Below are 13071 nucleotides of genomic sequence, written 5' to 3' on the forward strand. Positions count from 1 at the left end.
AGGGGTCAGGCTGTGTCACTGCTCCAAAAAAGAAGCATGTCAAAGCTGTCATAAAACATAAACAACTTTTGACTAGAGTTAGATCTTAAGAAAGTGTGTGTTTGTGTGTGGTGTAGTCTATAGATTTATGTGCTGCGGTAAACATGTTGGGCCAAAAGTATGCCAACTCTGTCATAAAATATATGCAACTTGTTATTAATTTATTATTAATATCTCGGAGCATAAATCTTGTTTGTTGGACATGTTTGCCCAGTTAAAACTCACAACTGTGGCCCGTGGGAAAAAAAGGGACTAATTTTTTTAATTTATAACTGATTAAGTCTGTACAACAGATTCTAAAAAAACAAACATTGTTCATTCAGACTGTTTGACCCACATTCAAAACTGTTGTAAACATACACCTGCGTCCTCAAAACATCAGTATTACTGCACCAGTGGCTCTTTTGTGTTGGTGTGTTTCAATGTATTAAATCTTTCAGCATAAATAAGGTATTATTAATATTAATAAAATATTATATATGTCTGAAACATTTACCTTTGAATTTTAAATCTTACCAGCTCCCCTGACAAAGGCTGCATTTACACTGCGGATCTTGATGGTCAATTCCATTTTTTTTTTTTGTTGACCTGCTTACATCATCTTTTAAAAGTGACTCGCATCTGATTGTCTGTATTTACACAGCACATGGCTCAATGACCAGAAAATGAAGAGCAGGCGCTGACTGACCTATTCTTCTTGACAAGTTGCTTTACTTTATTGTATGACAGAAAAGTTCTCATTTTGCCATCATCTTTTAATCTCTAATTAACATGCTTAAATACATGTGCTACATGGCAAAATAAAAGCTTTTTTTGGTCCTAGTATATAGGATTTAAAGTTTGGGACTCTGCTGAATTCTGTTCCGAAATGAATTAGAGATCCTTCGTTACAGTTTTTAATGATGAGCGACTTACATTGACAGGTGAAAATCTAGCTGCTTACACTGTAGACACGAAGTCACAAATCCGATTCATATCCGATAAATTTGCACAGATGAACAAGAATCTGATTTGATTTGAGCGATGTTTAGATGAATGCCAATGTGCAGAGAACTATCAAAAATATTTTTATTGAAACAAGCTGTTGTCTAAGTTTACATGCAAACCAATGCATTTAAATCTGTACTGTATAAGTATTGTTCCTGTCACAGACTGTATCATGTGCAATTCACTAAATGACTTAAAGCAGGTTAACACATTTACTTGACCATGCGTCCTATTGACTCATTAAGCATAAACAGAAACAAGAACGATGCAGCCATTTACATCCACTACTGTATAAGTAATTCATTCTGGCCAGTTAATTATACCTTTAATGTCAAAGTTGACTGTAAGCTATAGATAATTTTCTAAACAGCTTGAAAGGCAGACACACTCTGTAAGTTTAAATATATATTAAATATTTTGTGAAGTGCTTTAAAATGTGGATTTTTTATTTGATGTTTGATGTAATCTCAACAAAAACCCGAAGAGAGTGTGGCTTCTACCCTTTTTATAAAGAAGCCAATAGCGTTTTTGTTTTATCACTGCTCTGCCAATGAGAGTGGTTGAGCTCAATCAAATGTGAAGTGTCTTAAGTGGGCAGGAGATGTCAGATAGAAGAGAGGATTTGACTGGACACATGATGAGAACCTGAAGTATGAAGTGAAATGAAAGAACTTTAAACCATTTAAGTGCAAGTGACAAACTACAAGCCTCACATGTTTACAGTGCATCCGGAAATTATTCATAGCGCTTCACTTTTGCCACATTTTTCATCAAAATTTTACACACAATAGCCCATAATGACAATGTGAAGAATATTTTTTGAAATTGTTGCAAACTTGTTAAAAATAAAACACCTGAAAAATTACATGTACATAAGAATTCACAGCCTTTGCCGTGAAGCTCTAAATTAAGCTCAGGTACTTTCTGTTTCCACTGATCATTCTTTAGATGTTTCAGCAGCTTAATTGGATTTCATCTGTGGTAAATTTGAAAAGGCATACATGTGTCTATATAAGGTCCCAGGGTTGAAAGTGCATGTCAAAGCCCAAATCAGCATGAAGACAAAGGTGGATTGTCTTGAGGCAAAAAGCTGGGGAAGGTTACAGAAAAATTTCTGCTGTCCTGAAAGTTCCAATGAGCACAGTGGCCTCAATCATCCATAAGTGGAAGATGTTTGGAAATACCAGGACTCTTCCTATTTAGCCATCTAAGCTGAGTGACAAGCAGAAAAACCTTTGCTGGCAGTACTTGGGTGCCCTGTGTATGTCTGAGGTAATTAGTCTGCCGTTATTACTGAAACTTGTATATTCCATAGTTAGAAGCTGATTGGTTAGTTCTACTTACATGAATCACGTTGCTCTCGGGGCATTCAGAAAAGTTCAGATGGTTTTTTTTCAACTAGGTGCATCTGGAAAATAAGCGCAGTTGACATGCGCACCAATTTCACAACATGTGTGCGTTGCTCTTATATGAAAGTTGTGCAAGTCACGCACCTCTATTGGAAATGACAAACTTACACCATAAGCTTATTGGCATTGCTTCAAAAATTAGTTTAGCAGCCACATTTTGATTACACTATAGCCTTCATAATGAAACTACATATCAAATCTTTTTATCGATATTGACAATAGAGTTTTTATCGTCCAGCCCTATGTATACTTATCCTAAAAACATTACTGATACTAATATCTAAAAAATGAAAATATTGAATTTTATGGGACCTTTAAAGACACCTCTCTTTGCGTTTACATACACATATAACACAAACACAAAACTTTAAAAAGGTTAGCCTACAATAATTAGAGCAACTGGATCTGGGAACACTTCCCAAAAAAGATACACCAGGATAAACGACAACTGTGCTCATGCTAGTCTGTCTGTCCTTATCCTAAAGTTCACATAATCTTGGATCCAGTTCATAACCCGGACAGATGGCTGTCATGCACAGGGAATGCACACCTCTACTCGGTTTACAGAAAACATTAATCAATAAAACCCACAAGACTGACTCCCTGAAAAGACCTTGGTGATGGACATGTTTGTAGATCCCTTTTGGCTAGTCTCAATGCTCAACTGAGTCTTTCTAGCCTGCAGCTCAGCTTCTTATCCGTTTGGCCAGAGTTTTGGTTCTTTGCCACTGTCGTCTTTGGCTTGATGGTTGAGGTCAGAGGAGCTGCTCTTCAGCGGATTGTCCTTCAACAGTGACATTGGTATTAAACTGAATTTATTACACCAGCGTTCTACTACTACTCTGCTACTTGCCTTATGCTGAATGTAACCCAAAAACTGAAATTCTACTATGTTTTGTTCATACATTAAAGCAGCTAAGACATAATCTACATTTTATAGATCGGTATAGAAGTATAGGTATAGAAATAAATATGATTTTACTTCACATGCTCTCACACTCAACTGATGAACATATAAATCCGGAGACACACAATTTGAAAAGCAGTTTGAGGAACACTAGAAAATGCTGGGTTGTCATGAGTGATAGGAATAATGGCGCTATAAATAACGACGTTACTAACAGCAATACTTTTTTCAGTAACAAGTAATCGATTGAGTTACTGTTTCCTTCTTTACAACGCAGTTACCATTGCTGAAAATAAAATATGCGCGTTACTATAATCGTTTTTTATGCGAGAAGCATCTCTTTTAGCCATAGGACCTCTCTTTCTCTGGTGTGTGTGTGTGTGTGTGTGTGTGTGTGTGTGTGTGTTCGGCACTGTGGCGGAACGTATAACCAACCAGCAATAATGATTGCTTTAGGTAACCGTAAATGTGGTGTACCCCAGAATGTGTTGATTGGCTTTGATAAAGTAAATTTCAATTGTCTGCCAATCAGAGCCAGAGTAGGGCAGGTGTTCACATAGGCACATGCGCAGTCAGTGGCACAAAAACTGTACACCAGGGGTCACCAATCTCAGTCCTGAAGGGCCGGTGTCCCTGCAGGGTTTCGCTCCAACTTGCCTGAACACACCTGCCTGGATATTTCAAGTATACCTAGTAAGACCTTGATTAGCTTATTTAGGTGTGTTTGATTAGGGTTGGAGCAAAAAATCTGCAGGACACTGGCCCTCCAGGAACAAGTTTGGTGACCACTGCTGTACACCAACAAATGACCAGGAGTCAGATTGGTAGCAAATCCAACATATACTAATGTAGCAATTGCAAACTGGAAATATAAGCAGTACTTTTCCTTCATGAAGGTAAAAAGCAAGAATGTTTATGTGTAGTGCAACTTATGCCCATAAAAAAAGGATCTTTCTTTAGTGACAAATAATTCTAATCTAATGAAACACCTCACGTCCTCACATGCTTCCACAAAATCAGTGGATATGCAGGTGATAACGTGAGTTCAGCTACCAAGGTAGGAGACGAAGCCACAACGTCAAGGCAAATAAAACGTACATTTTCTTCACCAAAAATACTTATTACTCTGACAGAACTAAACAAAATCATATCTAGATACAGTTAAAGTCAGAATTATTAGCCCCCCTTAGATTTTTTTTTTTCCTTTTCCCAAATATTTCCCAAATAATGTTTAACAGAGCAAGGATATTTCCACAGCATGTCTTTTAATATTTTTTCTTCTTGACAAGGCCTAATTATTATTTTGGCTAGAAAAAAAGCAGTTTTTATTCCTAGCTTCCTAGGACTTATTGCTTTATTTTGATTCAGAAGTTTCCCACCAGATATGACTCACCAAGAATAAACCGCATACTTTCACTCACTTAAGAACATTTTTAGAAAAAGCTTGTTATAAATTATTTTAAAAAAAATATATATACTGGTGAAACCAAAGCATAAGTATTTGCTCATTCATGCCGAGTTCAGACTGCATGATTTTAGCCCTGATTTTGACTCACTGATGGCAAATGCCTGAAATTTCAGGCAAATTGGTGCTCGTTCACAGTAGTAACACCCACACACTGTCAAGCTGTAACATCATTAGATGTTGATATTTGGTTGATTTTAGGTTGGACATTGACATGTCGCTGATGAATGGGTTCTGATGTCAACCCAATTTTCATTTCTAAACAAGTTGCAATGTCCCCACAAAGTTAGGGTACAACGTCAATCTGACGCCATGTTGACATCTTGTGACTGATGGTTGTTTAAGGCTACTTCGGTCAGCATACAGTAAACATCCGTCTTCTTCTCATCCATGACATTCATCTAAACAGTCTCTGGGTTAATGCGTGTAAAGATGTTGGACATCTTCTTGGACACTTTTAATGCTTCCAAACAGTTTGCTGCAATTTTGAATCACCCATCCTTGAGGTAGTGCATTATGATGTGATTTACCTTCTATGTGCCATTTTGATTTACAGGAATCACTGGACTGATGAAAAAATAAAGTAGTGACAGCAGGTTGAAGGAAAGTAGTTGAGTAAAAGTACCAAAACTGCTCTAAAAATGTACTCAAAGGAAAGTAAAAGTACACATTTTAAATCCACTTAGAAAAGTACAGTTTTTGAGAAAAAACTACTCAATTACAGTAATTTGAGTATTTGTTATTTGTTACTTTACACCACTGCCCAGGTGTGCAAAATAAGTAAATGTTCTACCCTTCACTACTCCAGATAGTCATGCAGTGTGAAAACTTCTGTGACATGACTACTTTGAAAATCATGCAGTCTGAACTTGGCATTAGCTAAGAACAATTTGGAGTAAATGGGTAGTTTTACAGTGCATTAAAAGACAAACCAAACCATATGCAGTGATCAGAACTGTGAATGTAGACAAACTGGATTCCATAGACATTTTTAAGCAAGTTTTCCTTAAAAAGTAACATTTCCATTAATCAACATGTTGCCCGAGACTATAAAGCGTTCAGACTTATCATTTGATCAACTAAAGTAAATCGTTCCTCCAGGAACAGCTTCAAAGACTCGCTGTTTGTTTCAGACTATGTTATCATTATTACAGCTGGAAATCTCTAGAGCGAGGTGGACTACATGCCCGGGTAGATTTATTGCTGCCGAGCAGATCCAGTAGATAATCCAAGAAAGCAGGGCTCCTGTTTGAGCAGTGCTGGGTTTCCCTTTCCCCTGAGGCCACACTCTGACTGCTCTGAGCCGCTGGAAAACGGCCAGCTCACACCGCGGAGCCGGCTCTCTGCTCTTTCTGTCTCGACTAGAACAGCAATGTACGTTATACACAAGAGACAGGGCACCTTTAGTTATAGAGATTATATAAAAAGCAGGGCTATTCTTGTGTAACATGAAATGAAATTGAATTGTATGGAACAAGGTTTTACGTGCTGTTTTACACAGAGGGCATAAATTGTGCATGACTTTTCTTGACTGCATCTCTTAAGAGTGAGTCAGGTTGTCTATATCAAAGACCTGTGGTTCACAGTTTGGCTCAATCGTAAAGTCCATAACAGCGGGGGGATTTTCAGATTGTGTTACGAAGATCAAAAGGTCATGACATGTCTAAAATAGCATGGCTGAATATGTTTAAGCAGAGAAAGGGAGGAAAGCACTCTTTGTTCTCATTTAATGTTCGCATTAGGACATCTTTTCAGTAAGCTTGTTATGTTATCCGTCCACTATAATAACATTCGCTTATAACAGCAGTGGATATACTTGCAGGACAGAAGATTTTAGTCATTTTTCTGATACGTTCTCCTAATATCACACTTGAGTTTGAGATGATATGATTCTGTGTTCAAAATAGTGGAGATAAAAATGACATTGTAAAGCCTTTTGGAATAAAACGACTGACTCATTTGTCTTGCTAAGGATAATTTCACTTCTAAAATTGCTATTTTTGCACATATTTTATCTGACGTTCTTCACTTCACTCTTGTTTCCTTAGTAACCAAGTATACTATCTTAGATAAAACTTTAATGAGGCCAAAACTTTTGGTCTGTTATGGATGCATCAACTGTAAGATAATTAATATGCATAGAAAAAAAAAATTCTACATAAATATTATTAAACAATCAATAATGTGGTTGTTACCTTTGTAATATTCAGGATTTTTATGAAAAGTAAAATGCATTATGTGGGCACGTTTTATTCCACCTTTCAGATGACAAATCCACTAGAGGGTGCTGTCAACAATTTTTAAAATCTGAAATACACTACTTAGGCCCAATCTCAATTGTATTTTTGTAACCCTACCATTTCCTCATGGCTCTTGTAACAGAGTGTGAAGGGGATGGGCTTTAAAATTTACCCCTGAGAAATGGGACACCACCATAACACCTGCACGGCATCATATGTCATCGTGATCTCTTACTACATATGAGATTGAGGATTGCAGCTGCTGTAGTTATTTCATGTTGCTTTATATTTTGGTATTTATCTTCAGGAAATCACTAAAGACATACAGTTGAAGTCAGAATTATTAACCCCTCTGAATTATTTTTTCAACACATTTCTAAACATAATACTTTTAATAACTTATTTCTTAATAACTGACTTATTTTATCTTTCCATGATGACTGTAAATAATATTTGAGATATTTTCCAGACAATTCTAAACAGATTAAAGTGACATTTAAAGGTTAGATTTAACTAGATTAATTAGGTTAACTAGGCAGGTTAGGGTAATTAGGCAAGTTACTGTATGACAATACTTTGTTCTGTAGACTATGGAAAAAAGATATAGCTTAAAGAGGCGAATAATTTTGACCTTAAAATGTAACTGCTTTTATTCTAGCCAAAATAAAAAAATAAGACTTTCTGCAGAAGAAAAAATATTATCAAACTGTGAAAATGTCCTTGCTCTGTTAACATATTTTAATGTTAAACATCATCTAAAATTCAAAGGGGGCTAATAATTCTGACTACAACTGTATATCATGTTATCATAACGATATAAAGTGGCAGTATGATCGTAATTCTACTGTGCATTTACACCGCGGCCACTGTAAAAAGGTCATTCCCAGCCACTAGACTTTTCTGACAGGGTATTCAAGTGTCAGATGTGAAAGTATGTTGTGGAACAGAAGTTATTATTATGGATTGTAGATATAGAAATTTAGAGGTGTTTTTTTCAATGTTTTTTTTTAAGCATGACGATAAAACATGAACGCCATTAAGAATGTGTTAAATCATATGATTGTTTGTTGTAAAACTTCGTAATAATGACAAAAATACTAATTTGTGCATCTCCTGACTTCTGTGTGCAGTTGTAGATGGTGTATTCTGGGAAATTTTCATACCCCTTGGTTTCATGTGTGGTCTTTTCCCCTTAGTCCCATGCCTTCAAGCTAAAGAGAATTGGGACACCCCTACCCCTTCACATGAACATGCAAAACAAGGGGTAGGGGTAAGGGGAAAGGCTAAGGGGTAGAATTGGAATTGGGCCTTAGATTATCCATGAGTGCGAGCTTCCATGAGTGAGAGCTTGTCATACAGATCACCTAACGAAGGGCTGACCTAAACCCTTCCCTTAAGCCAATCAATAGTATTTTCAAAAACAAATACAATATAAAAGTACACTACAACCACAAAGGTTAACCTTGATTTTACGTTGCTTTTATATATATTTATATAAAGTGTCTCAAATATTCTGAAACACATTAAATTCCTTTGAACTGAATCTCCTTGCATTCTGGGATTCACCTCTCCTGATGACACTGGCGACAGGCTCTAATGATAAAATGATGATCTTTAAATTAAATTCTGCAGCAGCACCCATCATTCTCCCTAAATTTATGTCTGCTCTGATTAAAATTAGTCGACGGTGATAGTCTCAAAACACTACATCAAAGAATTCCCCTTTTAAGCAAGCCACAGACCCGAAATAACCTCTGCAGCATAAGCCACAGTCACTTCCAACACGCTGGAGAGATTCTTCAAGAAAAGTGGCGATCCTGAGTGCCGTGTGCACAGACAGAAGGATAAGGAGCACGGCCTTCCCCAGAGAGAGTGACATTCTGCAGATAAGCAACTGAAATTGCCATGTGGTTTGTTGTGATATCAAGCACACTGTGGCATCCGCCGTGTTTGCCGGTATGAATGAAAATGTTTGGAAAGACAATGCGTGCTCCACGATGAAGTGTGACACTGCGGGTGCAGTGACGATCACACACTCAGACACTGCAGTCTTGCGTTTCCTCAATAGGGGATTTGACAGCTTTGTTAAACTCTGGATCTCTGCCGGAGCTGTCTTGGTTTACGGTGCTTTCATTTGGATGGTAAAAATGATATTCCACTTCAATTAACCTTTTTCTTTTTTTTTTACATGCAGCACTGGAATTTGTGAAAGTGACACTATATATATATATATATATATATATATATATATATATATATATATATATATATATATATATATATATATATATATATATATATATATATATATATATATATAAAGCTCTGAATAAGCAAAAACTTTTAACATTTAGTTAAATGCCAGAATGGATTTATCTTTCTTGCAAAACTGGAATATTGCATGACTGATTTGTAAATAAAGCAGTGTATGTCATCAAGAGAACACAAATAAAAGTTGCAATTGGCAAAAAAAACAAACACTTGTAGCTTTTTTACTACATTAATGACATACTAACAAACAATGTCTTGTTCTCTTAAATCCAGAGGCAAATTTCCAATGTTTGGGATCACAATCGTGCAAGACAGTTATGGGAGATAATTTAACCAAATCATTTTGATGACACACTTTGGCTCAGGCATTTCACTTCATGAAAGAACCCTTTCTATCCTGCACATTTTAATGAGATATCCTAATGGGCACTATGCATGGATGGGAACTGTTTTATGGCTAAATAAATTCTCCTATACTAATTTATTGTCAAGTATTAATGTATTGAGCCTTATGGGCACTAATAAAACGGAAAGTGGTCCATTCATATCTGAAAGTCTTTTGTTTGGTCTAAAGTTTAGGATGTGCTAGAAGTTATTTTTTTAACATAAAATATATTTAATTATTATTATTATATATTTATTTAATATATATTTAATTATATATTATTATAGTAGCACCTAACCTTCCAGCAAGTGGAATTTCATTGTAACATGAAATAGGAGTGTAATGGTTCACATATTCAGAGTGATTTGTTTTCTTTCAGTATGCATTTTTATCAAACTAATACAGCATTGCTTTAATCACTATGTGGAACTTAATTAGAAACTGCTAGTTTTAATTATCCGTATTTTACTGAGTCGATATTGATTCTTGGGTTCCAAGACCAATTTTCATTCTATGCATTTTCAGTTAATGTGTTAGTAAAATGTCATAATAGCACCCATCTTGTGCATAAATGTACATATTTATGCAAAATATTTATGTACATATTTATGTACAGCTGGTTCAGCTGGCATTTTCTTGTGTGAAGTTTGCATGTTTTCCCTGTGTTGGCATGGGTTTCCTCCGGGTGGTCCGGTTTTCCCCACAAGTCCAAAGACATTTGCTATAGGTGAATTGAGAAGGCTAAATTCTCTGTGGTGTACGTGTGTTAATGAGAGTTTCTCCTAGTGGTGGGTTACAGCTGGAAGGGCATCCGCTGTGTAAAACATATGCTGGATAAGTTGGCGGTTCATTCCGCTGTGTCGACCCCTGATTAATAAAGGGAAAATAAAATAAATGAATGAATAAATATTTACTATACTCCTACAGCTTGTCTAAGGTAGAGTAATGTGTATATTTATAATGTGCATTTATCCTGTATGGCCATACACCTAAAGCACTTCACAATCATGAGGGGGGTCTCTCCACATCACCTCCATTGTGCAGCATCCACTTGGATGATGCGACGGCAGCCATGGGATAACCGCGCCAGTTCGCTCACCACACACTAGATATTTGTGGAGTGGAGAGACAGTGAGATTACTGATATCCTAATTATATAATCTGTCATGAAAGAAGGTAATGCCACTTTACAGATGATATACAGTGTACAAAACATGGATGGCATGGTGGCTCACTGGTTAGCTAAGTGGTTAGAGTTGTTGCTTCACAGTAAGAAGGTCACTAGTTTGAGTCCTGGCTGAACAAAGTGGCATTTCTGTATAGAGTTTGCTTGTTTGTCCTCCAATAATATCTGACTGCAGACTCAGTCAGACTAATCTCAGACATGCAATCTCAGACATAACGAACTCAGTGGAGCTACTGATGTCACTGTAAGGGGTAGGGCAAGGGGCAGTGTTAGGTGTGAGCATTAAAAGCATTGCATGCAGCTCAACTTACATCTGCACCTGGTCTACAGCAAGACCCTTCTCTGTTCCCCCATGGGTTTCCTCTCTGTGCTCCGGTTTCCCCCACAGCATATAGGCGAATTGGATAAACTAAATTGTACTGTACATTGTTGATAGATAGATAGATGATAAATAGCAAATGAATTTAACAGCTTTGTCACTTTTGTTAATTTTGTTTTTGAATTTGTTATAAGACAGAACTACATTTTAATTATTTACTACATTAAAATTAAACATATTGCCATAAATAATGACATTTTTAAAAGTATTTTATCCCCTACTATATAAAAAATGTGTCAAACAAAATAAGGAAAAATATATACAGTATTAATAATGGGCGACACAGTGGCTCAGTGGTTAGCACTGTCGTCTCACTGCAAGAATAAGAAGTTCGCTGGGCTCTAGCTGATTCAGTTAGCATTTCTGTGTTGAGTTTGCTTGTTCTCCCTGTGTTTACCTGGGTTTCCTTTGGGTGTTCCAGTTTCCTCCACAGTCCAAAGACCTGCACCTAGCTAAGTACTATTAAATTGAATTAAAGTGAATTGAAGCAAAATTTGCCGTAGTGTGTGGTTTTGTAGCTGAAAGGATATCCACTGCGTGAAACATATGCTGGATAAGTTGGCAGTTCATTCAGCTGTGGCGACCCCTGACAAATAAAGGGACTAAGTCAAATCAATTGATATAATAATAATAATAATAATAATAATAATAATAATAATAATAATAATAATAATAATTTTTCACACCCTAGTATGACCCTATGCTTTATTTTTGATTTCACATTATAGGAATAGCTCACCCAAATATAGAAACTTCCTCATTGTTTATTCTCCATCACGTGGTTTTAAATCTTTATGAATTTATTGCTTCTGCTGAAAACAAAAGAAGATATTTTAAAGAATGTTAATGATGGCAGAATTTATTATTTGAACTATCTTTTCAAGTAATGAAATTTATAATTCAGCACTGACAAAAAAACATCAACAACATATATTTTTAATCTGCTGTGCAGAAATCATGAAACATTCATGAATGAATGAAAAAAAAAAACTCAGCAAAAATGTTGAAATGTAGTCAACATCAACAACAAAACATAGCTTTTCTGCTACTTGCCTAGTCAGCACATTACATGTGCAAACATAAACAACAGTGTAACATCCTACTGACAGCAGCAGACCAGACAACAACATGAATGTGGCTGGACACGGAGCGATGAGAAAACACATGGTGCTATTTATAAGTGTCATTACTGTGTTGTTTAGAAGCGTGAGACTCCAGTGATGTTACAGGATACTGATAGTTTGTAAGCAGATGCCGGAAGGCAGAAAGCTGATGCCAACACAGAAGGCCCACATTTCCTCTGTCCTGCTGAGCAAACAGACTCAACCCCTCTAGAGATCCTTATGCCCCCCTGATGCTGAAGCAGCTTCCCATGAAATCCCAGAGAGATCACATTCCTGCATTTTCTGAGGGAACCAGGGCATTTACAGCAGTGACATTTGGAAAAAGAGGTCGCAGAGGTGAACATATGCTAGTATGTCAATGTTGCGCCAAGCGAGGGAATTCATGCAAAGGCCTCAGGCGGGGTTAAAACACTTTTCATTGATTTATGCATTTACTGAGCCTATTTATAAGTCATCTTGGGCCTCAAGGTCGACCAAAACATCTCGAAGGAAAATATGGATGAAGGTGACGGTGCTCTAACCTCTCATTGGTATCTACTTCTTCCATCTCAGGCATCTGGCCGGTGGAACTCAGATTCATGTACCCGTCGATGCGGAGCGGCCCTGTCAAAAGGACAGAAACAGAGGTTACACTGATTGAATGTTCAGGACGCAGCGTTCATTTTAACTCCTAACCCTT

General features: G+C 36.7%; 1 protein-coding gene across 3 annotated transcripts in view; it reads right to left on the reverse strand.

Moving 5' to 3' along the window:
* Nucleotides 1-13071, reverse strand: part of htr4 (5-hydroxytryptamine receptor 4) — a 179550-nt gene that overhangs the window by 129563 nt on the left and 36916 nt on the right. For all 3 annotated transcript variants that reach the window (XR_012389762.1, XM_009291062.5, XM_021481160.3), the window contains exon 2: nucleotides 12914-12995. Coding sequence is in view for 2 of the 3 variants with exons in the window: in XM_009291062.5 (XP_009289337.1) it covers nucleotides 12914-12995 (82 nt within the window). In the remaining variant the exon portion in view is untranslated. The remainder of the gene's footprint in view (nucleotides 1-12913; nucleotides 12996-13071) is intronic.

This window comes from Danio rerio, chromosome 14 (assembly GCF_049306965.1).
Source record: "Danio rerio strain Tuebingen ecotype United States chromosome 14, GRCz12tu, whole genome shotgun sequence".
Classification (NCBI taxonomy): domain Eukaryota; kingdom Metazoa; phylum Chordata; class Actinopteri; order Cypriniformes; family Danionidae; genus Danio; species Danio rerio.